Source organism: Ochotona princeps, chromosome 26 (assembly GCF_030435755.1).
Source record: "Ochotona princeps isolate mOchPri1 chromosome 26, mOchPri1.hap1, whole genome shotgun sequence".
NCBI classification, from domain to species: domain Eukaryota; kingdom Metazoa; phylum Chordata; class Mammalia; order Lagomorpha; family Ochotonidae; genus Ochotona; species Ochotona princeps.
In genome coordinates, this window is record NC_080857.1 from 28,945,414 (window position 1) to 28,969,808 (window position 24,395).

Genomic DNA, 24,395 nt, shown 5'->3' on the forward strand with positions numbered 1-24,395 from the left:
GTAATGACACCAGTCCACATGGCTGTATTGTTTTGTTCCAGGAACATTAAAATGCACGGATGCATGTTTGAAATAGGCTGGAGAACGCTCATTGCTTCCTGCTGACAGGGAGGCAGAGGAGGGGAGCCAAGGATTTAGCTGCCGCACAGAAATGCTCCTAAGAAATGGGAACGGGACCATGGTTCCTGCAAGAGCAATCCATGCAGCTCCTTAGCAATGATGCTGTGTCAACGCCCACAGGGGGAATTAGCATTTACCAAGGAGCGACATTTAATCATACATGCTCATGCTTCATTTTCACCACAATGCTGAAAGGAAAGTATTACCATTGCTATTTTACAGATGATAAATTTTACAATTTTTTTTTCTCTAGCCCTATTTTACAAGGCTAGAGAAAACCAGGTACCTTATACCAGGGTAACTTCAAAAAGTTTGTGGAAAATGAGATGTTTATTTTGTTGTAAAAATATCACTCGGCCCGGCGGCGTGGCCTAGCAGCTAAAGTCCTCGTCTTGAACGTGCCAGGATCCCATATGGGCGCCAGTTCTAGTCCCGGCAGCTCCACTTCCCATCCAGCTCCCTGCTTGTGGCCTGGGAAAGCAGTCGAGGATGACCGAAAGCTTTGGGACCCTGCACTCGCATGGGAGACCCTGAAGAGGTTCCAGGTTCCCGGCTTTAGATCGGTGCAGCACTGGCCGTTGTGCTCACTTGGGGAGTGAATCATCGGACGGAAGATCTTCCTGTCTCTCCTCCTCTCTGTACATCTGACTTTGCAATAAAAATAAATAAATCTTAAAAAAAATTTTGAAATTCTGACGATGGGGGTTAATAGGTTACATGTTGCTTTCTAATTATATATGAAATATAGTTTTTTAAAAAGAAAAGCCTACCTCTACAGAGAATTTTACAGTGACTGGAGTAACTCAATGGAAGACAGGCGTATATATGAAGAACCCGCGAAGAAGTTAGTTCATGGACCCAAGTATGCTACAAAAATCAAAGAAAAAAGAAAGAGAAATAGATATATTCACTTCATGCATCTCATAGTTATAGAACAGAATAATGATCTTAGAAATTAGTTAAACATACAGAAACTGAGGGAGAGAAAAAAATTACTTAGCAATATCTATAAATTAACCATTATTCTCAACTAACTGAAATTAATGAATCATTGTACTTAGTGAAAACATAATTGCACCCAGTTGACGAAAGTGTTAATTTTTTAAAAATAATTCATGCAAAGAATCAACTAAGAGGTTAGATGAACTATTATAATGCAGTAAAAATGATTTTTTTCATACAAAGCAGAAAAACCTCAAAATGCAAAATTAGAATTCTGATCAAGTTTCAAAGGACATTTAACAACACGCAGGTACTTACCTTCGGCTATTACCCCTGAACTCAGATGCAGTGCTGAACCGCTCGTTACGCTGAGATTAGGATGTGCATCTGTCTAGCATTTTTCTCTATCTGCACATTGCCCCAAGCTCCTAGAGCAGAGGCGTGCATTTTTGGGCTGGATGGCCAAACACAGTGGTACAAATTGCAGCTACAAACTACAGGTCTTTAAGTGGTTTTGTGTGAGAATCCCTGGAGGGCTCTGGCATTGAGCCTGGTGGCTACATGCTGATGAAGTCTGCCTCCCACGCTGGAATACCTGGATTCAGTCCCTGGGTCTGATTCCTCACTCCTGCTGCTCAGCAAGGCAGACCCCACATGTGAGGGATGGCTCAAGTGACTGAGTCCCCCCACCCACTACAGTGACTGAATTCCTGCTCTCTGACTGTGGCCTGGATCCAGTCCTGGTTTTAGAGTGAACTGGAAGACAGCACACCCTCTTTCTCTCAATGTATACTCACTCATTCACTCTACCTGCACGGGCACACACACACACACACACACTATCAAATAATTTTTTTAAAAAAGAATATTTGGGCAAATCGTTTCAAAAAATCTTTTTTTTAGAAACAAATTTTTATTGGAAAGGCAGAGTTACAAGGAAAGGCAAAGATGGAGATCTTCCATTCACCAGCTCACTCCTCAAACGGCCTCAACAGCCAGACTGAAGCCACAAGCTTTTCCTAGGGTTCTCACACTGATGCAGGGACTCATGAACTTGGGGTGCAACCAACACTGCTAAGTGGACTGCATTCCCAGCTCCACTCTGTGCTTAGGGCTGACCCAACCTGCCGTGTGGGCACTTGGTAAGTGCAAATATATATATATACATAACATTGTATATATATGATGTTTTATATATATAAATATATATAATTATATATATATAAAATGTTAAATGTACATACTTTTGTCACTAAGGAAAAACTACCTTGCTCTCGACTTGAAATAAAAGCTACAAGGCATTTTTAAACAAATTCCAAACCTGTGACCCTGCTCCTGCCCTCGGCGTTCTGCTGTCCCTGCCTGTGTGTAGCCGCCTGGACGAGGGTACAGGAAAGGCAGCGGGGGGGAGGGGGGGTCTGGGAAGATGTTTTCCTTGAGGAAATGATCAGCCCAGGAGAAGGATGATTAGGCTGCCTCCCCGTGAGCATAAGGTCTGAATCCTTTCACACCTTCTGGGAGCCTCCCCTGATCTGCGCTAAGGCAGGCACGAAGCTGGCCGCTGGCCGTGTGATATGTACGGAGGCGGCCGGTCCTTGGACACGCCCCCAAGGGACTGAGTCTCTCCAGGCCTTTGGAAGGTCTCCACTCCAACCTGCTACCCAGAGAGAACGAATGCCTCCTGGGAATGAAAACTGAAACATCCCACAAACTCCAGGGATGTCTTGTCCAGTGACATGGTGCGACACCTTCACTCACCTGAATGAACACACATGCTGAGCAGGAGATGGACTGAGTACGAAGCCAGGACGGCAACCACCAGCAACAAGAAACTAAAGCACAAGAGAACAGAAGCTCAGCCTCTCGCACAAAGTTCTTCTTCTCTATGATATCTCATCACAAAAACAAATCACTTCACATTCAAGTATTAATAACGAATGTTAAATTCCAGCCACTGAAGACATGAAGAATATACTTTTCTACTTTTCTATGCTTACCAAATTTATGTGAAAAATGCCTGCTTTCTGTTTGCAACATCAAAAAGAAAAAAGAAAGAAAAAAAACTATTTAAAATATAAATGTGTTCCTTTCCCACTGTCTGCTGACTGCTGTTTCAGCCATGGTCTTTCCCATTTTAGCCATCCAACAATCTATTTTTTTTAATATCCAATAATCTTTACATATTTTCCTATTCCTGCTATATATACAAGTTTTGGTTATAAAATCCCGGTATCTTCCTTTTCCCCTTCTCTCCCTGCCATTCCAGGGATGCGGACATCCCCACTACACCTTCACCTAAAACATCAAGATTGAACTGTCTAGCATCTACACACACACATACACACACTCTTAACGACAATTAACACACTCTTTATGACATAACTTGAAAAATGCACCAGGGATGTTAATGACTGAAGTCCTTTCACCAACAGTGTGAACCAAAAAGGAAGCATGCCTCCTACTCATTCTCAGGTAGACTACCCTGGACCAGTTCTAGAGCTGTCCCTGCTGCATCAAAGAACTTGTGTGTGGTTCAGTTAACATTCATTAAGAAGTAGCAGAACTGAAAGATGAAAGTACCCATGTCAGTGGATCCAGCTCGGAGACCTCACAAAGCAATGGGCTGGCATGAATCACGAAAGGAACACTCAATATCATTTAGTCCTATGCATCTACATTTTTGTAAACTTTGATACATAAAACACAATTCTTCAAAGGAAAACAACAACCCTCCAATTACGTCTTGTGACTTTTTAAAAATTATGATAGTCTGTCAATACATCCCATAATCCTTTGCTTATTAAAAAAAATCTGGGATAGGGCCCGGTGGCGTGGCCTAGCGGCTAAAGTCCTCGCCTTGAATGCCCCGGGATCCCATATGGGCAGCTCCACTTCCCATCCAGCTCCCTGCTTGTGGCCTGGGAAAGCAGTTGAGGACGGCCCAATGCACTGGGACACTGCACCCGTGTGGGAGACCCGGATGAGGTTCCTGGTCCCGGCATCGGGTTGGCGCGCACCGGCCCGTTGCGGCTCACTTGGGGAGTGAAACATCGGATGGAAGATCTTCCTCTCTGTCTCTCCTCCTCTCTGTATATCTGGCTTTCCAATAATAATAATAATAAAATCTTTAAAAAAAATCTGGGATAAAGACAGAAAGTAAACCTAAATGAGAACCTATGCATTTTAAATTTCCTAGTAAAACAGATCTGCTTCAAGTTGACAGACAAAACAAATTTGTACATTCATTCCATGAGTCCTGGCTCCAGGTGATGAGGCTGAGTCCTAAAGGATTTTACAGTTTGGCTAGGGGGGGGGGGGATTAACCTGAAAGCGAATCATCATGACACATTATAACAACAGGCCACATACACAAGGTGCTGAGAATCCAGAAACACAAGCGATGTTTTCTATTTGGGGCACGCTGGTCTATTTCCCTGTCTTGAAAGACGCCAAGAAATAGTCTTAGACCATAAGCCTGGTGGCTGCCGCCATGGGGTAGAGCGTAAGCCTCAACCTGCCGCCTTAGCAGCATCCCTTGTGGGTGGGTGCCAGTTAAGGGCCTCTTAGCTGCTTCACTTTGGGCCCAGCTCCCCGTTGATGGCTGGAAAAGCAGCGGAGTACGGCCTGAGAGCTTGTGCCCCTCCACCCATGTGGGAGACCCAGAGGAAGCCCCTGGTTCCTGGTTTCCATGGTCGCGCCATGTCATTGGTTTCGGAACTGGCCATTGTGACTCTTTGGGGAGTGAACCCAGGGATGGAAGATCTCTCTCTCTCTCCCTCTCTCTCTTTTTCTCTGTAATTCTGCCTTTCAAATAAAGTGAAAGAAACTCCTTCGCAACAGCAACAGGAGGCAACGGCCAGGAATGAAAAGTTCATGTGCTTTATTTGCGTTCTCCAAATTGCTGTTTAGAAGTAATCTGTACTAGCGAAAAATGGCATTCATTTTTGGAAAACCTGATGTAGCTAATATGAATTTCTTTTTGCTTTATTTCCTTGAAATGCTGTGAAGCAGTGACGCGTGCTCTGTCCGTTGTCTCGCTCCCCAGATGCCTGTAACAGGGAGGCTGCACAAGGCCCGAGCCAGGAGCCAGGAATTCCGCCCAGGTCTCTCTACCTGTTGCCTGCTTCCCAGGCATATCAGCAGGAAGTTAGATCTGAAGCAGAGGTACAGCTGGGGACTGAAACCAAGCACTTTGAATACACGATGTGAATGCCCTAGGCAGGGGATTAAACTACTGTTGATACCACCACAACAACTGCTAAGGTTATAAATGAGTATGGATCACACTCATACTTTTAAAAACTAGCCATACTTCCTAACACAAATTAGCATCTATCTATAGAAGTTACAGATTAGCAACAAGATAGAAATATCAAGAAAAATACTAAAATTCCACAAATAATGAGTTAGGACAACAGCAGGCTTCCAGAAGCCACCTCTTTGTTTCATTAGTGTGTTATAAAAATGGTATCAAAAAGGTGATGGTAAAATATGGGAAAACTCACCTAAATCCAAGAATACCAGTATTTGCCATGACGTAAGCTAAGCCAAGTATGCCACTTCCCATGATGGCATTCATCAAGTTAAACACTGAGAAGCCAAATGAAACACCGGGGGCTTCCGGCCTACGAAGTTCCTGCAAGACACAAAGAGCAGGCAAGCCGGGTTGGTCAGGTTCAGGTCTCATCCACAATTCTCCCGCAAGCTCCCTGACTTATAGGAGGTGCTTAAGCCCCCCGCCTCTCCTCCTGTCCCTGCAAGAGCACAGATCCTCTAGGACAGAGGTCAGGCAGGCTTTAGGGATATTCACAGCCTCCATTGTGTGGAAGCCAGGGAGGACGGAGGGCTCGGGAGTGCTGGGTGCAGGAGGGAAGTGACCTGGCCCCGGCTCACATGATTCCTCCAAGAGTCCCTGAGTCAGCTTGGGTGGCTGCCTGCAGCTGCTGCGCCCGTTTCCAGGACTGCAAAATTGTACCCTAGGTATAAGTTTAATGAATGAAGACCACTGGCCAGGAACGATCCAGAAAGATGGTTAGGAAGCCCTTACAAGGAGAATCAGTGGAAATTCATGTAGCTCTGGCCTGGGTATTCCTGAAAACGCCCTCCCTTCCAACAGCAGGTGGGTACAAAGTCCTGCAATTGTTAAGACCCAAGAATTCGAGTTCAAAACCGGGATGCGCATGGCTCAGCCTGTTTGCGCTGACCAGCAGGCCAAGGGTCGCCACATTACCATGATGACAGACCTCCCATGACTAAGTCGCGACAAGAGAAAAAAAAACCCTCGTGACTCTTGCAAGACCTCACAAGGCGGGCGGAGGAAGTAAGAAGGCGACCAAGGCTCTAACGGAGAGCAGCGAGTCACGCAGTCCCGGACCAGCTGCGGCCGTCGAGACCCCGGCGTCCACTCGGCTGCCTCGCCTGCACCTCAGCTGGCGGTCCCGTCAGCTTTGCTAAGGCATGTTTCTGCCTGCAGCCAGCAGCCCCCCAGCTCCGCAGACGGCCCAGAGACCTCGGCTGCGGTCTCAGGGGCCTCAGGGGCCTCAGGGGCCTCAGGGGCCTCAGGGTCCGGGCACCACCCCCTCTCCCAGCACTGCACCCCGTCCCTAGCCGGCTGGCGTCTTAAGGCAGCTGCAGAACCACAGCATCTCGGCGTCGGCGAGCGCACTTACGTTGCTTAGCAACGGACTCGCCTCTTCTGCCTCCGCCGCCTCTTCAGGCTGCCAGGCCGAGACGGACCAGCCAGGCTCAGCGTTGACGCTCCCCCAGGTCGTCTCCATGCCGTTCCGTGGCCGACTCCCAACTACATCGGCGACCGGCTCCTGGGCCCCGCGTCCGCGTCGCCTGTCAGCCAGAGGCGGAGCTCCGCGCCCGGCCCTTCCGGGTTTCCGTACCTCAGCCCCGACAGGGAAGACCGGAGGGAGTCGACGCGGCCTGATGACGTATGCCCCGGCCGCGGGGTCCACCCGACCCGGTGCACTCGGCGGGGACCCATTGCTGAGCGGCTCTGGAGCATGAGGTGAGGGTCCGGCCACCGAGCCAGCTGCAGAGCGACGCCCACGGCTGGTGTGGCGCCGTCGGGGGCTCGAGGAGGCAGGCGTTCCGGGGGCGGCCGCTCGGAGACGTCGCGGGGAGCAGAGGGTGGTGAGGACGCCGCGTTTCACACTGGGAACCCTCGACTCTGGTGAACTGACCCAGGGCACCCGGCTTGAGCTCTTGAGGTGTGTTGCCTTGCAGGATTCCGGGGACAGGGCCTTTTAACGCTCGGCAAAGTCCATCCGTCCTTAGCTGCAGGCGGGACACGTGGCCACGTGAAGCAGCACTGACAAACGGGCAAAAATGCGCAGGACACACGCACCCGTCAGTCAGACAGGAGTTTTAAACCTGCTATGTATTAGCAACGACACTTTTAAGTAGTTCATTAAAAAAATTTTATCTTCCATGTATTATTCACTCCCCCAAATGAAAGCATTTGCCAAGTCTGAGCCATGCCAAAGCCAGCAGCCTGCAACTCCGTCCTCGCGTCCCACGTAGGTGACAGTAGTCCAGGTGCTTGGGTTTCCATCTGTTGCAACCCTGGCGCTTTGGCAAGGAGCTCTTTGGGATGCCAGCCGACCTCTGCATCTCTAGGGAGCCCCCAAGTGATACTTAACCTCCCAAAGTTGGTCTTGTGTGTACAGCGTTTCACAGCACTTGGCGCAGTAAGCACCTGTAACAATCTAGGAAGTATTGACATATTGTTATATGTAATGGCAACGTCATTAAGTCCGTTGACTCCAATCACAGCCTTTCGATTCCAGATGTATCTGGCAGATAATTGAGTGTTGAAGTTCACCGAGTATAGCCTGGCCTGGCGGAAGATGGGTTGAAGACGCAAATTTATTATCTGCCACTAAAGAAAGTTCTCCTTGGGCTATTGACCGTCAGTCAGTAGTCCATCCGTGTGATTATTGGCTCCGTGCACCAAGTCCATTTAGCAGGTTTTCAGTAGCAGAATGGGAGAGTGTGTGTGTGTGGGGGGGGCGCTTGTAGCTTTATGGTGTTTTTTAAAAACAGTAACTCTTTTAAAGGGTCCTCGCAAGGCTGTTTGGATTCTCAGGAAGTCTTTGGAGAAGGCACGGCTCTCCCCGAACAGGATCCGAGGCGCTGGCTTTGCTAGCCTGGCCGTCGCCGACAGCACCACTGCTGAGCAAAGTTTCTGGCATGGTTTTGGATCCAAGAGAAGGATTCCCCAGCACGCCTGAAATGGAACCAAAGGAGAGCGACTGCGCGTTGTTTTCTCCACCCGCTGAGGTGCGCGGAATGACCAAACTTGACAGAACAGCCTTTAAAAAGACAGTCACCATCCCGGTGCTTAAGGTGAAGAAGGAAGTAGTCAGTAGAGCCATGCGGTCGCTTAAAAGGACGGCACTGCAGCGCCCGGGGATAAAACGTGTGGTCGAAGATCCCCAGGACCAAGAGAGCAGACTCCTCCTGCTGGATCCCCGGCAGGTGCTTGGCAGGGACCCCTTTGAGGAGGCAGAGCTCAGGGCTTTGCAGCAGCTGCACGTCGATCCTCAGCTATCTGAATACACTCTGGAACTGACTTACGACAACTTCAAGGCAGAAGAAGTCTTGAGAGCTGTGCTCCCTGAAGGTCAGGACGTAACTTCTGGGTTTAGCAGAGTTGGACATATCGCCCACTTGAACCTACGTGATCATCAGCTGCCATTCAAGCATTTAATTGGTAGGTGTGCTAAGGTGATGGTCAGGTGTTAGAAGGCAATCAGCAGGTTCTGATTTTAGTTTTCAGAGTTATGTTTAGAGGTGCTAAATTGCAGAAGTAGTATGTTTCATCATCATTGAGAAGAGGATCTTGAGAAAAAAAGCAAATCTTGAGTTATAGGCACAGTTGAGAGGGATACATGCCTCTGTGGGCCTCTGAGTAGTGTGGGGGTGCTGGAGAGAGGGAGGAAAGAGGAGAGATGTTTCAGTTAATTTTTTTTTCTTTTTCTTCCTCCTCTGTCCACAGAGGGGACAGGAGGCATGGGGGGGTACCCCGCTCCTTGCTGTCAAACTACTCCAGGGGGAGATGGTCATCTGATGTCACCTTAGAGTCCCCAGTGTGGGGAAGACTGCTCCGAAGGGGCTGCTTACGTGGCCTTGATAGCAGTGAGGCATCGTTAGCTCTTGCACCAGGATTGAGAAAATCCCTGTAAGGTCCGTGGGCTGCCCGAGTCTATGTCAGTGCATCCACGGCCACCTGGCGCTCTTCTGAGGAGCCCTTGGAAGTACCACTCCAGATGCAGTGTAGGTTAAACTGGACTCCTCAGCATTGGCAGCTTTAAAGAACAGTCTTTGGTACACAAAACTTTAATAGGTCTTCAAGATTATGTCTACTAACAGTTTTCATAATTTTTTGGTGTTTTTCAAATTGATTTACTTGAAACACATTTGAAAAGATTTAGTAAAAATAAAGAAGGCTATTTAGTACACTCAATTCAACATGTTTACTTAGTGTTGAATATTGTGGCACAGCAGTTTAAAAAGGCCTGCTTGAGATGCCCCGGCCCCCAGCAGCCTCGGTTTTAGACCCATGCTGCAGCCTTACACACCTTGGAGGGCAGCAGAGCACGGCTCCATCCCGCCGAGTCGGCTGGAGCTCTGCGCTCCTGCCTTCAGCCGACCACGTCCTCGCCATTGTAGGCATTTGGGAAATGAACCAGAAGATGGGACCTCTCCCTTCATCTTGTTTCCTCCTTCTGCCATTTATTTGGATTGAGGGGGAAAAAATGAAATAAATGAAAAGATTTAAAAAACCGTACCCACACATTTTTGTTTGTATATCAGAGACTGCCTGGCACCAACTCTAGCAGGTTGTTGAATTTTAGAAATTGGATGCTGTGTTCTACACAGTAGATCAAGTTCTTCTCTTAATCCCAAAGGAAGCACAATTCAGTTGTTTCACGTTTGCGGGTTTAGCTTTTACTTTGTAACCAACGTGGAAGTATTTATTGTAAAATTGTCATCTTTTAGGTGAAGTTATGATCGACAAAAATCCAGGAATCACCTCAGCAGTGAATAAAATCACTAATATTGACAACACATACAGAAATTTCCGAATGGAAGTGCTGTCGGGAGAGGAGAACATGATGAGCAAGGTATAATGGTGCGGGTGTGTGGGGGTGAATGCCGAGGCAAGGCAGAGAGGGCACGGATGGAAAATACTGGTCCAGCGCTCGCGATGGATGAGAACACGAGCATCTGTAAATACTGATGACGGGATAATGCTCTTTAAATTCTCCCATAGTGATACGGCAGGATCTGACATCATTCAACATTTCTTAGCTCCATGTTTATTAAAATAAATTGCGCACTGACAGGCTAGGTTACAAAAAAGCAAGTTGTAAAACAATATCATCGAATAGTCAGACCTGGAAAGGCTGAGTTGACAGGAACAGCTCCAGTTCCGGAATCTTAATAATGTCCAGAAGCATCCGATGTATGTGAGGCAGAGGAAGTATTTAGAAATTGGTCCTTAAGGTCTAGTAAAGAAGTTTGAAGATCCGTTTCTTTCTGGTTTGTACAATTTGGGAAATTTCTGCTCTTTAACTCTTTGTTTATAAAACATGGGGCTTCAGATGATGGGTTGTAACATATCCCATGGCTATAATTTAAATTTTATTTTCTGTGTTCTAACATGTCTTTGATAGACCCAAAAGAAATGACATATAAAGGCTTAGTTTGGCTCAATATTTAGCTTCTCTGTATATTTTTCACTTGCCCGTGAAAACTTGGTGTTTGGTAACAAAACATAGAACTGATTTGTTCGAAACAGCAGCTTTAATTTATGGACATGATATTTGCAAAAGATCCAAGCAGTTGTCTAAAAACATAGTAAAAACTCGAAAATGAGCAATACATCTCTTTTGCTTCGCTTTTACTAACCACACACTAAACGAGGGAAGCTTGTTGGTCTGCCACTTAGCTGCACATCATGAAGATTATGCGCACTGGGTCTCAAATGACAGGCCTGTTCCTCTCCAGCTGGTGACATAAGAAAGTATAATTAACCAGACAGTCAGCCTTTCTGAAAAATTCCACGTGATTTAGAAAGCATTGAGGCTGAGATGAAGGGTCGCTTGGCTTTGAAGAATGACTCTCCTCCTACCAAAAATTAATGCAATATATTAATTCAGACAAAGAACAGCAAGAACACTAAAATTCAAGTGAAGTGCTTTTGACTATCCGATGTTTTGCTCCGATAATGGCTGTGTGTGTGAGCAAGCTGTTGTGCAGGTGTATACCTATTCAACAGCAAATGGCTGAGATTTAGGGTCAAGGTTAACCAAAACCTTATACATTTTCAGGTTCGAGAAAACAACTACACTTACGAATTTGATTTTTCAAAAGTCTACTGGAATCCTCGGCTCTCTACAGAACACAGCCGTATCACACACCTTCTCAAACCAGGGGATATCCTGTTTGATGTTTTTGCTGGGGTCGGGCCCTTTGCCATTCCAGCAGCGAAGAAAAATTGCACTGTTTTTGCCAATGATCTCAATCCTGAATCCCACAAATGGCTGTTGCACAATTGCAAATTAAATAAAGTGGACCAAAAGGTGAAGGTCTTCAACTTGGATGGGCAAGACTTTCTTCAGGGACCCGTCAGAGAAGAGTTAATGCAGCAGCTGGAACTGTCCAAAGAAAGACAACACTCCGTGCACATCGTCATGAACTTGCCGGCAAAGGCCATCGAGTTTCTGAGTGCTTTCAGATCGCTTTTAGATGGGCAGCCGTGCAGCCGTGAGCTCCTCCCCATAGTGCACTGTTACAGCTTTTCTAAAGATGCTAATCCTGCAGAAGATGTCCGACAACGAGCTGGGGCGGTGTTAGGCATTTCCCTGGAAGCATCCAGTTCGGTTCACCTGGTTAGAAATGTGGCCCCCAACAAGGAAATGCTGTGTATCACCTTCCAGATGCCGGCTGCTGTACTCTACAAGAAGCCGACCACAGAGCCAGGTGGGTGGCTTCTGGGAAATGAAATGGAAACTCTTAATACCTCTCACGTAGCTTCCTTTATGGCAATATATGAAATCGGGAAATGGGGAGAGTAAACCAATTCTAGTTAGCATGGTTCAAGACCCCTGGCCATTCAACTGTGGATAGCTTCTTCTAGTTCTACACATTTTACTATGATAGACTATTTAGTCTGATAAAATGCTATTTGATGAAAATATTCAATCCTCAGAGATGTCAGGTCATACATAGGATTGTCAGATTCTTAAAAATGCATAATTATTTTTTTTTCAAAACTATTTTCAGTGGTTAAATATCTTAGCTAAAGTAAGTTTTCTGGATTTGTTACAGAGAATCACGAAGATCCACCTGTTAAACGGCAAAAGACAGAAAAAACATTTCCAGAAGAAAAAACATCAATTATCTCAAACACTTAACTGGAAATGTTTTCCTCATCTATCCACCAGACTTTTATACACTGAAATATAATTTGTGTGGTTTCACAAAGTATTGTCTGGTAAAGCAGCAAAGGCTGGCTCAAGTCCGTAGACCCCTGCACCCGCGTGGGCAACCTGGAAGAAATTTCAGACCGGCAGCCTTCTGGGGAGTGAACCAACAGATGGATGATCTCTCTGTCTCTCCCGTCTCTGAAACTGCCTTTTTAATAAAAAATAAACTTAAAAAAATTAAGTTATTTTACTGTCAAACTGGTGTATTTTATGCTGCTATCTTTTAAGCAGGATAATCAAAAGCATAATCAGGTCTGCTAAATCTAATATATAAATTATGCATAATTGTATTTTTATGAGCTATGCTGCATCATTTTTATCAGGTAAGTATAAGTATTTCAGTGTTTGGGGAAATAGTTTTGAAGATGGATAGTTTCATACTAACTCAAAGCCGCTTTTCTTGGTTATATTTAGTTGAAGAGGGTAGCTAATTTTTGATAATTTTTCTACCACCATTAACCTTCATTGTAAAAGCAATTAAAAAAACAGAGAGAGATGACTGTATTTATTAGCTCAGACAGGCCAAATCTGGTCAATTACCTGTTTTTGCATTGCTTGCTGAGAATATTCTTGCCATTTTCCAATGACTGAGACAGAGTCAGTAGCATTTTGGGACGTGTTACTGCCCGTAACAAGGCTTTACCTGAGTGGAAGACACTCCTTGGTTTACGTGTTGTCTGCTGCATGTTTATGACAGCGCAGCAGAGGCGTGCGGTTCTGGCACAGATGAGATGCCACTCACTTGGCACACTGCAGGGCAGCTACATGCTGCTAACATGGCAGCGTTTTGAGTGCCATGTATATAGCCAAGCCATACATTTTAGTTTTTATATGAATAGTACAGGATTTTTTATTGGAAAGACAGATACACAGAGAGAAGGAGATACAGAAAGATCTTCTGTCCACTGGTTCATTCCCCAAGTGGCTGCAGGGCGAGAACAGAGCTGATCCAAAGCCAGGAGCTTCTGGGTCTCCCACACAGGTGCAGGATCCCAAGGCTTTGAGGCTGTCCTTGACTGCTTTCCCAGGCCACAAGCAGGGAGCTGGATGGAAAGTGGAGCATCCATGACACAAACTGGCACCCACACGGGATCCTGATGTGTGCAAGGACTTCAGCCACTAGGCTACTGCACCAGGCCCTATATGTTGTGAATTCTTTTGGTACTGAGTCAGAGGACAAAGCTTCTGTAAATGATTTGAAAGAATACAGTATACTCTGACATTAATAGACAAAACATCACAGCACATCCAAACTCCCAGAGCAGCAAATTCAGAAAATTTGAAGTGAAACATCAGAGCACCATTTTATCACACACACACACACACACATATATATATATATATATAAAGACTGCAACCAAAGGTGGGCTCCAGGAGACTAATTCGTTATCCCAACAAGGGAAGCCATTTATTGATGGCTTAAGTGCAGCAAATGAAGATAGCTATCCAAAGTAAGCTAAGTAGACTTGCCCCTTTGGTAGGACTAGTGGCTCAAAGAATTAACAATATTGGCAGCCACATCAGTAGTTAACAGTCCTGAGTGGTTCTTTCAATGAATTGACAGATGTTAACACTGCTCAGCTCTTAATCATGAATACCAAGTTCGAAGTGAAGAATGACTGAGTATTTTGCATGGATTACTGAGTATTTTTGAAGAAGCTGAAGTGGAATGTGCTAAGAAACTATATGGTGGTAAAAAAGAAATATGTAAAGGGGGGTCAGGTATGGTGCAGTGGGATGCCCACAACCCACACTGGAGTGACAGGTTTGAGTCCCAGCCACTCTGCTTCTGCTCCAGCTTCCTGTTTCACATGCTTGGGAAGCTGCCGCTCACACGGGAGACCTGGATGGAGCCCTTGGCTATGACCCCTGACCTGGCTCAACCCCAACTGTTGCCAGCATTTAGTAAGTGAACCACTGCTACATTCCTGTCGTTGTCTCCTACAAATAAGAGAAAAAGGCATAGTTGGGCAAATTTTCAAAGTCTGTGAAAATGTGGAGTTAAATCCTACGGTTATCCATTATCCTCTAGGAGAAAATACTTGAAACTATCATGTGTTACCCAGTCCTGCTAGCGATGGACTTGTTCTGCTTTTATTAAGTAGCCTCAGTTCCTCGAAAAGTGTCAGAAAGCTGAAGATCCCCATTCACCTTCTTGTCCATTTGATTTGCTTAGCACAGGTAAAGTCTGGTTTTCATTTTGTGAACTCAGCCGAGAATGAAATATTTCTTCACAAGAAAATCCAGCTTTAAACACTATTCTGAAACATGCAATGGCTTTGGACATCAGCACCGGCTGAAGCCTTGATAATATTTCGCAAAGAATTCAATGTGAGGTTACCAGACGGAACAGCTTTTCAGTGTGACACGTGCTGTGGAAGGTAGTCACCTTAGCATCTGACATTTGGATCACAGTATCCTCTACACATATCTCATAGCATCACAAACATAAAAAGTGAGATTTCCATTCTCGCACATGTTAGCACTGGATTTTTTTTTTCTGAGTTTAGCATTTTTATGGGACCTGGGAGCAAATGTAAATCAAATTTTCCTCTTTAAAAATCTTTAAATTTAATTAAGGTGCTTCTACCAAACCTTCAATTGAATGTAATAAATGTACCAGATGTCATGCTGAAAGGCAAATATTTAAAATCAAATGGAAGTTTTACAAATCTCCAAGTAATGAAATTATTGTTTATGCATGCTTCTCACATGAGTACCTGTGCGAAATGACATTTTTAAGTTGCAATATGTAAAATTTAATAATTTTGATGATGGGTAGGTAATATTTAGTTATTCAACTAAAGGCAATGTATGTTTTTAACATTATTTACTTGCTTGAAAGGCAGAGCATCACAGAGGAGAGACAGAGATCCTCTATCTACTGTTTCATTTCCCAGATGCTTACAACAGCCGGGACTGGGCCTGGCTGAAGCCAAGAAACTCCATCATGAGCAGCAGGGGCCTGGGAGAGCCATCTCCTGCTGCCTTCTCCGGCACAACCGCAGGAAGCTGGATTGGAAGCCGAAATGGGGATGCTTGCATTGCAAAAGTGGTTTAACTTTTGGTATTACAATGCCACCCAACTAAATGCCCAATTAAAGGCATCATTACATTTAAAATTACATTTCATTATATCTATTGAATTTTCTATAAAAAAAATTAAGGCAATTTATCTCATTTAATGATCTAAATAATACCCCTGATTTTACCTCTGAGCCTGCAGAGTCTAAAATATTCACTAACTGGCTCTAAGAAAAAGTTCAAGGACCCCTGATCTGGATCATTAATTATAAACTCAAATGCCTTCAGAAGTTTGTAATGTAAATGAATGAAGGCAATAAATAAGTGTAGGGAAGAAATGAAGTGCAGTTCTCATCTTCATCTACAGGCGTTTAATCTCAGATTGTTCTGAAATGGCAAGTGCCGTACAGGCAAGTGTCAAGCTGTGAAGTATGCGCACACAGATGATCACCCACGTAGAATGGTGAGACTCTTGCCTCCTTTCAGACAGCACTTAGCAAAACAGGCAACAAAGAAGTGTAAGAATCTTCAATGGTTCTATTAACCTCCCTACTTTTTCTTCAGTATAGATGAATAAGTCAATGTGTGATTATTTCATTTTTTAAAAATCTTTGCTTGCCAGATGTGACAGCCTAGTAAATGATTTATGAATCTACTTAAAAATGACAGCTGGAAATCTCACGGAGAGCCTAAACACAGCTTTTAAGAGAAACAAAGGTGAAATACTCAGATAAAGTAATAATGGATCCTAATTGTGATGTAATATATTCAGTACCATTAACAACATCTGCTTTAAAGACTGTAGTTATGAGTAAAACATTTTTCTGCATAATGAACTTCTCAAAACTTTTCTCAGGATATCAACAAGATCCTTCAGTTGATGCCATTTATTTCCCCTAAAAGATTTAGATACTCGTTCTGTAGAATGTCCTGGATGTCTTAAGAAGTGTGGTTATCCAGCCGTGGTTTTAGCACAGCTGCTGTCGAGAGTCTGACGGTCTGCGGGTCAGCCAGCATGGGTTTCATCTGCATGAAGCACAGAGCCAGGCTCAGGCAACACAGTCCTTATTAACAAGTGTTTATGTACCAGTATCACAAAAATATTAAAGAGACTTAATTCATGCAGATGGAAAACTTATGCAGTAGGTTTCTTATGAAGGATGTTAGTGGAAGGTAGACGATAAACACATCAATTTGTTTGGTGAATTCAATGAATGTCATTAGATTCGTTTTCTACCACTCCGTTTAATGCAATATGATCAGTTAAATACCACAATTTGGCCTATTGAACCAATTATGGCATGTATAACAAAAACTCTGGGATTGCCAAATTAGGTGTATGTAATTTCCATTAATATTAGGCAAGTTTGAAAGCCTTTGAAATGTTTTGTTAACTAGTCCTTTCTCTTTAAATTTGTACATTGTACAAGGTGTTAAGGTATTCTGGGCCCAGTCCTGGCCCATCGTGACCATCTGGGAGGAAGCAAGCTCTGTCTCTCCCTTTTTCTCTGTAACTCGGAGTCTATCCAGTCATAAAGCAACAGCAGCAGCAACAACAAAACACTTGGGACTGGCATTTGTGGTGCTAGTATCCCAAATGGGCACTGCTTCAAGTCCCAGCTGCTCCACTTCCAATCCAGCTCCCTGCTGATGTGCCTGAGAAAGCAGTGAAAGATGGCGCAAGGACCTGGGCCCTGCACCCATGTGCGAGATCTGGAAGCTCCTGGCCTCCAGCTTTGAACAGCCCAGCTCTGGCCCCTGCGGCCATCTGGCGAGTGTATCAGAAAAGGCAATCTCTGCCTCTAACTGCCTTTCAAATAAAATAAATCTTCAAACAAACAAAGCCCACTCATTCCCAACCGGAGAATGCCTAATACCTAAGAACAAGATATGAGAGTGTAGCTAGGACTAGACTTGGATTGAAACTAAACAAGTGTTCTGCCTTTTTAATAATGTGCATATATAATCTCAGCCTGCTCAATAATTTGACGCCTTGGTGTTCTCGTTCATCAAAGATAATGGAAGTTTTTTGTTTTGAAGAGATGCACTCTGAAATTAATACCTGCTTACTAAAATCAGGTGGAGTTGTTACCTGTGGATATTCCACTTTTATGTAACCACAAACCTTACTTACTGCACCTAGCTTCCTACCCATCTCCTGAAACAGATCTGATAGTAAATCCCTTCATTTGCTCCAAAAACTATGTCCCACATCCCATAGTTTATCCAGTAGACTCAAAAGGTTGGGATACTACAAATATCCAAACTATCCCACATCCAAGCTCTTAGCAAAACCCTGGGTATAATAAAAGCCTTTGAAGTTTCAACAGAAAACTACATCAGAGTCTGCAACACCTGCAAAGGGAAATTTCACTTAAAATGTAAATTTTCCACTCTCCAATGTTTCATTATAAAATGAGCTCACGCTGGGGGTGAAAGGTGCCATTGAAGTGTTAAGTTTTATTAACTTCTTTGAACCTGTCATTAAAGGAGGTTAATGCAGTGCTCTGATTGACTGTGACTATGGCTCCCAGCCGGGATCGAGGTCCACCTCACTTCCCACTGGTCAGGCAAGCATTTGGCCCTTGATACTGATGGAGAGACATTATCACTGGTCATGCTTCCCTGCCACCGCCTGCTGGTGGAAGGAAGTGTATCCACTTTGTCTGGACTAGTTTTAAGAAGACATTAGAAAAAAAAAGGAGGGGGAAATTTTATGAGAATAATAATAGACTTGGATATTAACACTAAATGTTGTAATCAAAATGGCATTTTAAAATGTGCTCAAGTAAAACACTGTAATAAGAGAAAAACCACAAAACTTACATAAAGTCTAGCTTTATTTTTAAAAAGATTTTTACAAGTCTGTCAACCTCAGACATACATAGGTGAATTATTCTTGTCTCCTATCAGATAAGTCTTACTGTATACCGATCCCTCTCAGAAAAATGAGTAGAAAATAAATCTTTCCCACAAATATGTTTCCCCAGTACTTCTCGGCTTAGCTCTGCACTTCTCTTTATAAATAGTTTAACACAGCTGCTGCTGATACTACTCTTGTGCAGCTGCACATGGTATAAGCTTACAAGTCTGCTTTACATTTCTGGCTCCCTGGTTCAGCTCCAAGGGAGAAATGCAGGTCAACTGGGCTGCCAGAAAAGCCCACTGAAAGCATCCTGCAGGGCTCTGTGACAGGCGAGGGACGAAGTGTAGCCACCAGCGAGGTCTTGCGGAGAGGCAGCCCGGACGTGGCTTAAATACCTGCAAGGAAACACAAAGCATAGCACTGATGTGACCTGCATAGAATCTGGCGATATTAAAAAAAAGGGGGGGGGGACAAAATGGATTCAAATTTTGAAAGTATTCATATTCTAAAAATGAGATGTTTATGCTTTTATTAGATGGATTATTAACTTTCAGAAGGAAACATGCCAACTGTACAAACTAGTGCTAAGTTACAAAGAAAATTATATTGAGGTCTAAAAACAATTCTGATAGAGGTTTCAAAAAGCAACACTAGCCAGTCAAGTATTCACTGTTGCACGAATTGCAGGACTGACCGTGTTTCTTGGCTGTAGTTTGGGCCACTAATGCTCTCTTTCCTGGCATACTCATTTACATAATATCACTGTACCATTGCACTACTAATAGTTTACATAAATGTTTTGAACTCCATTTATATGTGTATACTGTGTGTGTGTGTGTGTGTGTGTGTGTGTGAGAGAGAGAGAGAGAGAGAGCAAGCGATCATGCAAGCATACCAGTTACTTCAGGACTAGGGAGGAAGAGACTAGTTAGTTCAAGATTATCTCAATATTCCAAAAATATACTGTCTGCTTCCCTGCAGGAAAGGAAACTTGGAAAATTACATGTCCAAAAAATCTCCGAGACTAGGTCCAAATTAAAAATAACGTCTCAAGCAATAAATACAGAAGTCTTTTGAATCAATTACAAAATAGTATAACAGGCACAACCTTTCTTCAAATACAGTCTTTTGAGCAATTAAAATTTTCTATCTCTTGCAAGGGAAGAATCTTGATTGAATTTGAACTGTAATGCTGCAACGGGGTGGGGGGGGTCCACCGTGGGGGGAGGGACATGGGGAGGAGTAGGGGGGAATCCCAGAGCCTATGAAACTGTCACATAATGCAAAATAATTGATAAAAAATGCAAAAATAAATAAATAATTTTCTATCTCAACAAACAGACAAAACAGGTTAAAAATAGGCAAATCTAGCCAAAGAGGAGCAACTTCTTAGCATGACTACCAGCAATACCGGAGAGCAAATATTCACAGCCTTGTTTTACTGCCTAATTTAGAAGGCAACATTGTTTTTTCAGGTCTGAGGAAGTCATGGCACTTCACCCACCTTAAAATTACAGGTTCAGCAAATGAATCAATCAGGCACCAGAACACTTTAATAAGCTGGAAACTTTTCCACTCATTCATTCAGACTTCCTGTGTGTCAAGATCTTAATGCATGAACAACTTATTCTTTCTAACATAATAAATGCTTTTCATTTGTATCCACGTTTAATAAGCTTTCGTGATTAAAAAATATGTGGCAACATAATAGACTAAATAGGAAAAGTGGTCAAGGTAAGATACAGGTTAAACTGCTGGCACTGGCTGTAATTTACTCACCTTGCCACAAATCAAGGTGCTAATTCAGTTCTTGGCTTCTCTGCCAAAGGTGGAAGTGGAAGGAGGGAGTGAATCACTATTCCCTGAGCAACAATCTAAAAGCTCCTTGGTGGTATATTTGGAGTATACTTATAAATGCATCTTCAAAATTTGTGTACTTAGCTTGTAGATTATATACATAAAGTGCGAATCTACTACAAGCTATTATATATATTATACAGGCAAAGTATGCATATATAAATAGAAAACTCTTAAAAGATGAGAAAATGGTATTTAAAGGTCTAATTCTTTCTTTGTCCCACTTTAGAGAGTATCATTGTTTAGTGGTCATTATCAAACCCTTGACAGCACTTTGGCTCCTAAAGCATTTAAATAAATAAGAGACTCAACAACCTTATTACACAGCCTTAGGGTTATCTGCTTGCTAGCTGCCAGGACACAACAAAAGGTCAACTTTTAAGATTTCAAAGCATGAGCAATGAGTTAACTGTTAAAGTCACCTAAGCAAGTCTAAAAACCAACCTGGCTTCAATGACAAAGCAATAATATCATATGAATTATATGCGAGCAATATTTGCACAGGTAACTTGGAAATCAATGTTCCTTTCCTGATACAAGTTTTGAACTAATTTTCAGCTCCACACCTCTTCTCCGCGCGTAGACCCTCAAAGAAAGGGAGGCACGACCTCGACTCCAATGTTGCTCACTTGTGGCAACGTTCAAGCACCACAGAAGAACGTCTGGCAACCTCAAGATGCCAACTGCCATAAAGGAGAATTGGTTTCCATAGCTGAATTACAAACCACTGTGCAACTAACTGTTTTGATTCATCACTTTTCGGTACAGCTTGCTTCTGGGAAAGTTGAGTCATACCATCCCTCTGGCCTGGCGACTTGAGCATAAACTTCCAGTGTGCGTACGGCTTTTTATATGTTCTCCTGAGAAACCTGAGACAGCTGCGCTGCTGGCAGGAGCACACAGGACCACCAGGAAAATATCCCAAACAGTTGCATCTTTTAATTTATGACTCAGCACTGTTTCCATAAAGAATATATAAAACAGTTTAGCCTTTATAGGCAAAATGTAATAAATTGTCATACTCATTGATGCCATAAATGTGTAAAAAAAGTTTATCTAAAATGATTAATTAGGGTTTGAAAATAGTAATTCTTGCATGCAGCCATAATCTAGAGCAGTGAGCAAATATTTTTAAATTTGAGCTATTATTGCTAAGTTGTACAATTCTTACTGCCAAAGTCAAGTCAATTAAAATTTCTTTGCGTAGTGAAGAAAATTCACTTCCCTTTTAGCTGTCATTTACATTAAATCTGCTTATTTACACTGCTGGTTTTGATTTCAAGGACTACACAGAGCCATTACTGTTAACTATGTGAAAGTATTTTCACTCTGGCAACCTATTGTAATTCCAATAAAAAAAATAAGACGTAGTTCATTCTTGTAATTGAATTGTGGGTTTTATTTCCTAGGTATCTTAACTCAGTGTTCTTCAACCTCTTAATTATTGTGGTATGCCAAAGTATTTTAGAAGCTCTGCTACACTGAAACCACACAATAAGAATGCAGTGTTTCGCCGACTTTTTCACCTTAATTCACATCTATGTTGTTTTCATTCTTTCATGACTGTTACGAGTACATCACCGAGTAGGATCCCTGGGGTGTCTGCCAAAGGTCACTATCATTTCATGTACACCTTTATGCAACAGAGTAAGAAAGAAATCTTACCCAAATTTATTCCTCAAAGTCAAGCTCAGTTAGGTTTTGGGGCCTGGATGTAACTGCTCTATTTAGCCAATCCCAGGACACCATTTCTGTTTTGCAAGGGTTTATTTTAAATATGTGTAAAGCTTATAAGCGGGAAGGAGGAAAAGAAAAAAGAGATTTGCTTATTTAAGCGCCTATACCTTATTTTTACTAAAAGCAGACTAAACTAAGATAAAAAAATTTTTTTTAAATATTCTTTAAGAAGTTATGTTTTCAAAAGCATGTCTAAGATAATTCTTGGACAAAGGACATCTTACACTCTACTTTTTGCTCTGTCTGAAGTTGCCTTCCTTTGCAACAACCCATCGAGACACCTTTCAAATAGACTTTAGAGGAGGGAAGTGGAAGGGGCAATAGGGGAAGACCGGCTTAAGCGCTACAAAGCGCACTCGCAGCTCTGCGCCTTGCTTTGACTCCTACCCTGCTGTTTTCTTGTTACATTTAGCAGCTTCTGCTCCCAAAGAAGGTGATATAATTTACACTTAGCTCCAGAAAGAATTCATTTTCTCAGTTCTTTAACATAAGAGAGTGCCTCTGGGATTACTCTTTTACTATTTCCCTTCCACGCAAAGCCCTCTACTGACCATCTGGCTGAAGCCCTGGACCCCACTCGTCTGAGTGCCATCCTACACACAGTACTTTCCCAGGCAGGGCAGAGGGCAGCAGCTGTTACTCAGGAATCGGACGCAGTATTCTGCTGCTGCACCGCTTGGATGACCCTATCAACATGTTGGCTCCACAGAACCAACAATGATCAGAATTCAACTGAAATGCAAATATGAATTTCATTATTAATTTCTTCCACCTCAAATTCCCAGGTCTTATGAGGAGTTAAGAATATAAGTGGTTCAGATGGGATATGGGGCCGACTGGACTAGTCTGCTACACATACAGGCAAACCAGGGTAGGGGGCGGGCCTGGTGGGGGTTATTGTGGGTCGCTCTGACTGGGCCACAGCTCCCACTGGTTTAGGTGAGGGCCGAGTATGTGATGGGCAGAGCCAGGATGGACTGCAACACTCATTGGTTCCGGTGGAGGTCGGGGCTGAGAATAGAACCAACCCAGCAGTTGCAACCACCAGCTGATCGGGGTGATGGACTGTGCCGGGCACTGTGCTTGCACATATAGGAATCTGGTCTGGGAACACCTCAAAGTTTCTTTGGGGACCCCCTCAATTGAAATGGAGGAATCAGAGCATTGACCAAGAAAAGATGGAAGATGGAGTAGGTCAATCAACCGCCTCAACTATATGTTGGCAGCGAAATACTGGACAAGGGGAGACTCTATGATGGACTATGTCAATCAGTGGAATCTGCAACAGCCTCATCGTGCCTGGAATGGCGAGATTGGCAGCGACTTATGACTGGTGAACTATCGGAACCACTTGGGCAAGGATCTCGGAGCGTGCCCTACATCTGCGACCTGGGGTGGGTGGGAGACTAGGTGGGGCTTCTCCCTCAATGCTCCCTTTACCTCGGATATATGAAGGAAACAATAGGGAAATGGTGGTCTTAGCCACTTTCCCATAGCCCTTGTACCTAATTAACAAAGTAAAGATTGCCAAAATATAATTTAAAAAAAGAAAAATATATATAAGTGGTTCCAACTAAGAGAGTGAACTTTAGACTCCATCTGTCTTTTTACACGATGGCTCTACTGTTTAGTCTTCATTTCAGATCATTGTGTATTAAACACATCAGTTCCAACTAGACCTGCAGCCCAGAACACAACATTCAGACCTGTCATTAAGAGAGATCAGCCAGCTCACCTCAGCTGTCAAGACCAAGAGCTCTTACAAGAGCTTCAGTCAAAACTATAAAAGATTTACATTAACAACTAAAGTATATCTCAATAAGATTTAAAAACAATCAGAACAACAGGTGCTCAGACAACCACTAAAAATAGAACATTGTAAAAACCCAAGGCTAACACCCAGGTATCCTTACCTAATCACACCGTCAGAATAACAGAAGATTGTCTACAGAGGGGACTGAATCATCACTGATGCCAGGATCAACTGAGGAGAGCACCAGGATGCACATAGACTGTCAATACACATATAAAACACACAGCTTGGGGCTAGACTTTGGGGTAAAGTGAACTAAATTCAGCTGTCACCAGCAACCTGAAGGGTATTGAGTCCTGGCTGATTCACTGATGAACCAGTTCCCTTAAGCTGCCCAGGAAAGTGGCAAACAATGATCTGCATACTGAGACTCCTGCCACCCAAGAGGGAGACCTACACGGAGTTACATGCTCCTGACCTGACCCTGGCTATTGTGGCCAAGTGAAGCATAAACCAGTGGATGACACCTCAAGATATTCTCTTTCTGTCTTTAAAATAAATAAATCTTACACACACACACACACACACACAC

The 24,395-nt window shown here is 43.6% G+C and overlaps 3 protein-coding genes across 6 annotated transcripts in view; 1 reads left to right on the forward strand and 2 right to left on the reverse strand.

Annotated features, from left to right (window-relative positions):
• Positions 1-6,850, reverse strand: part of SLC38A6 (solute carrier family 38 member 6) — a 67,964-nt gene extending 61,114 nt beyond the window's left edge. For 2 of the 3 annotated variants that reach the window (XM_058655608.1, XM_004597632.4), the window contains exons 1-3: positions 6,732-6,850; positions 5,568-5,698; positions 2,821-2,894 (exon numbers count right to left, since the gene is read on the reverse strand). In XM_058655608.1, coding sequence (XP_058511591.1) covers positions 2,821-2,894; positions 5,568-5,698; positions 6,732-6,839 — 313 coding nt within the window. In that variant the 5' untranslated portion in view covers positions 6,840-6,850. Of the gene's footprint in view, positions 1-2,820; positions 2,895-5,567; positions 5,699-6,361; positions 6,489-6,731 lie in introns of those variants that run through there. The other variant, XM_058655609.1, reaches the window with a different exon arrangement.
• A 122-nt stretch (positions 6,851-6,972) lies between these two features.
• Positions 6,973-12,716, forward strand: TRMT5 (tRNA methyltransferase 5). Its single transcript, XM_004597650.3, has 5 exons — positions 6,973-7,078; positions 8,130-8,785; positions 10,075-10,199; positions 11,409-12,060; positions 12,409-12,716. The coding sequence occupies exons 1-5, from the start codon at positions 7,074-7,076 to the stop codon at positions 12,492-12,494; spliced, it is 1,524 nt and encodes a 507-aa protein (XP_004597707.2). The 5' UTR covers positions 6,973-7,073; the 3' UTR covers positions 12,495-12,716.
• Positions 12,717-18,412: 5,696 nt separating this feature from the next.
• The window catches only part of MNAT1 (MNAT1 component of CDK activating kinase), a 147,273-nt gene continuing 141,290 nt past the window's right edge, over positions 18,413-24,395 (reverse strand). For both annotated transcript variants that reach the window (XM_058655611.1, XM_058655612.1), the window contains exon 8: positions 18,413-18,851. In XM_058655611.1, the coding sequence (XP_058511594.1) occupies positions 18,731-18,851 (121 nt within the window). In that variant the 3' untranslated portion in view covers positions 18,413-18,730. The remainder of the gene's footprint in view (positions 18,852-24,395) is intronic.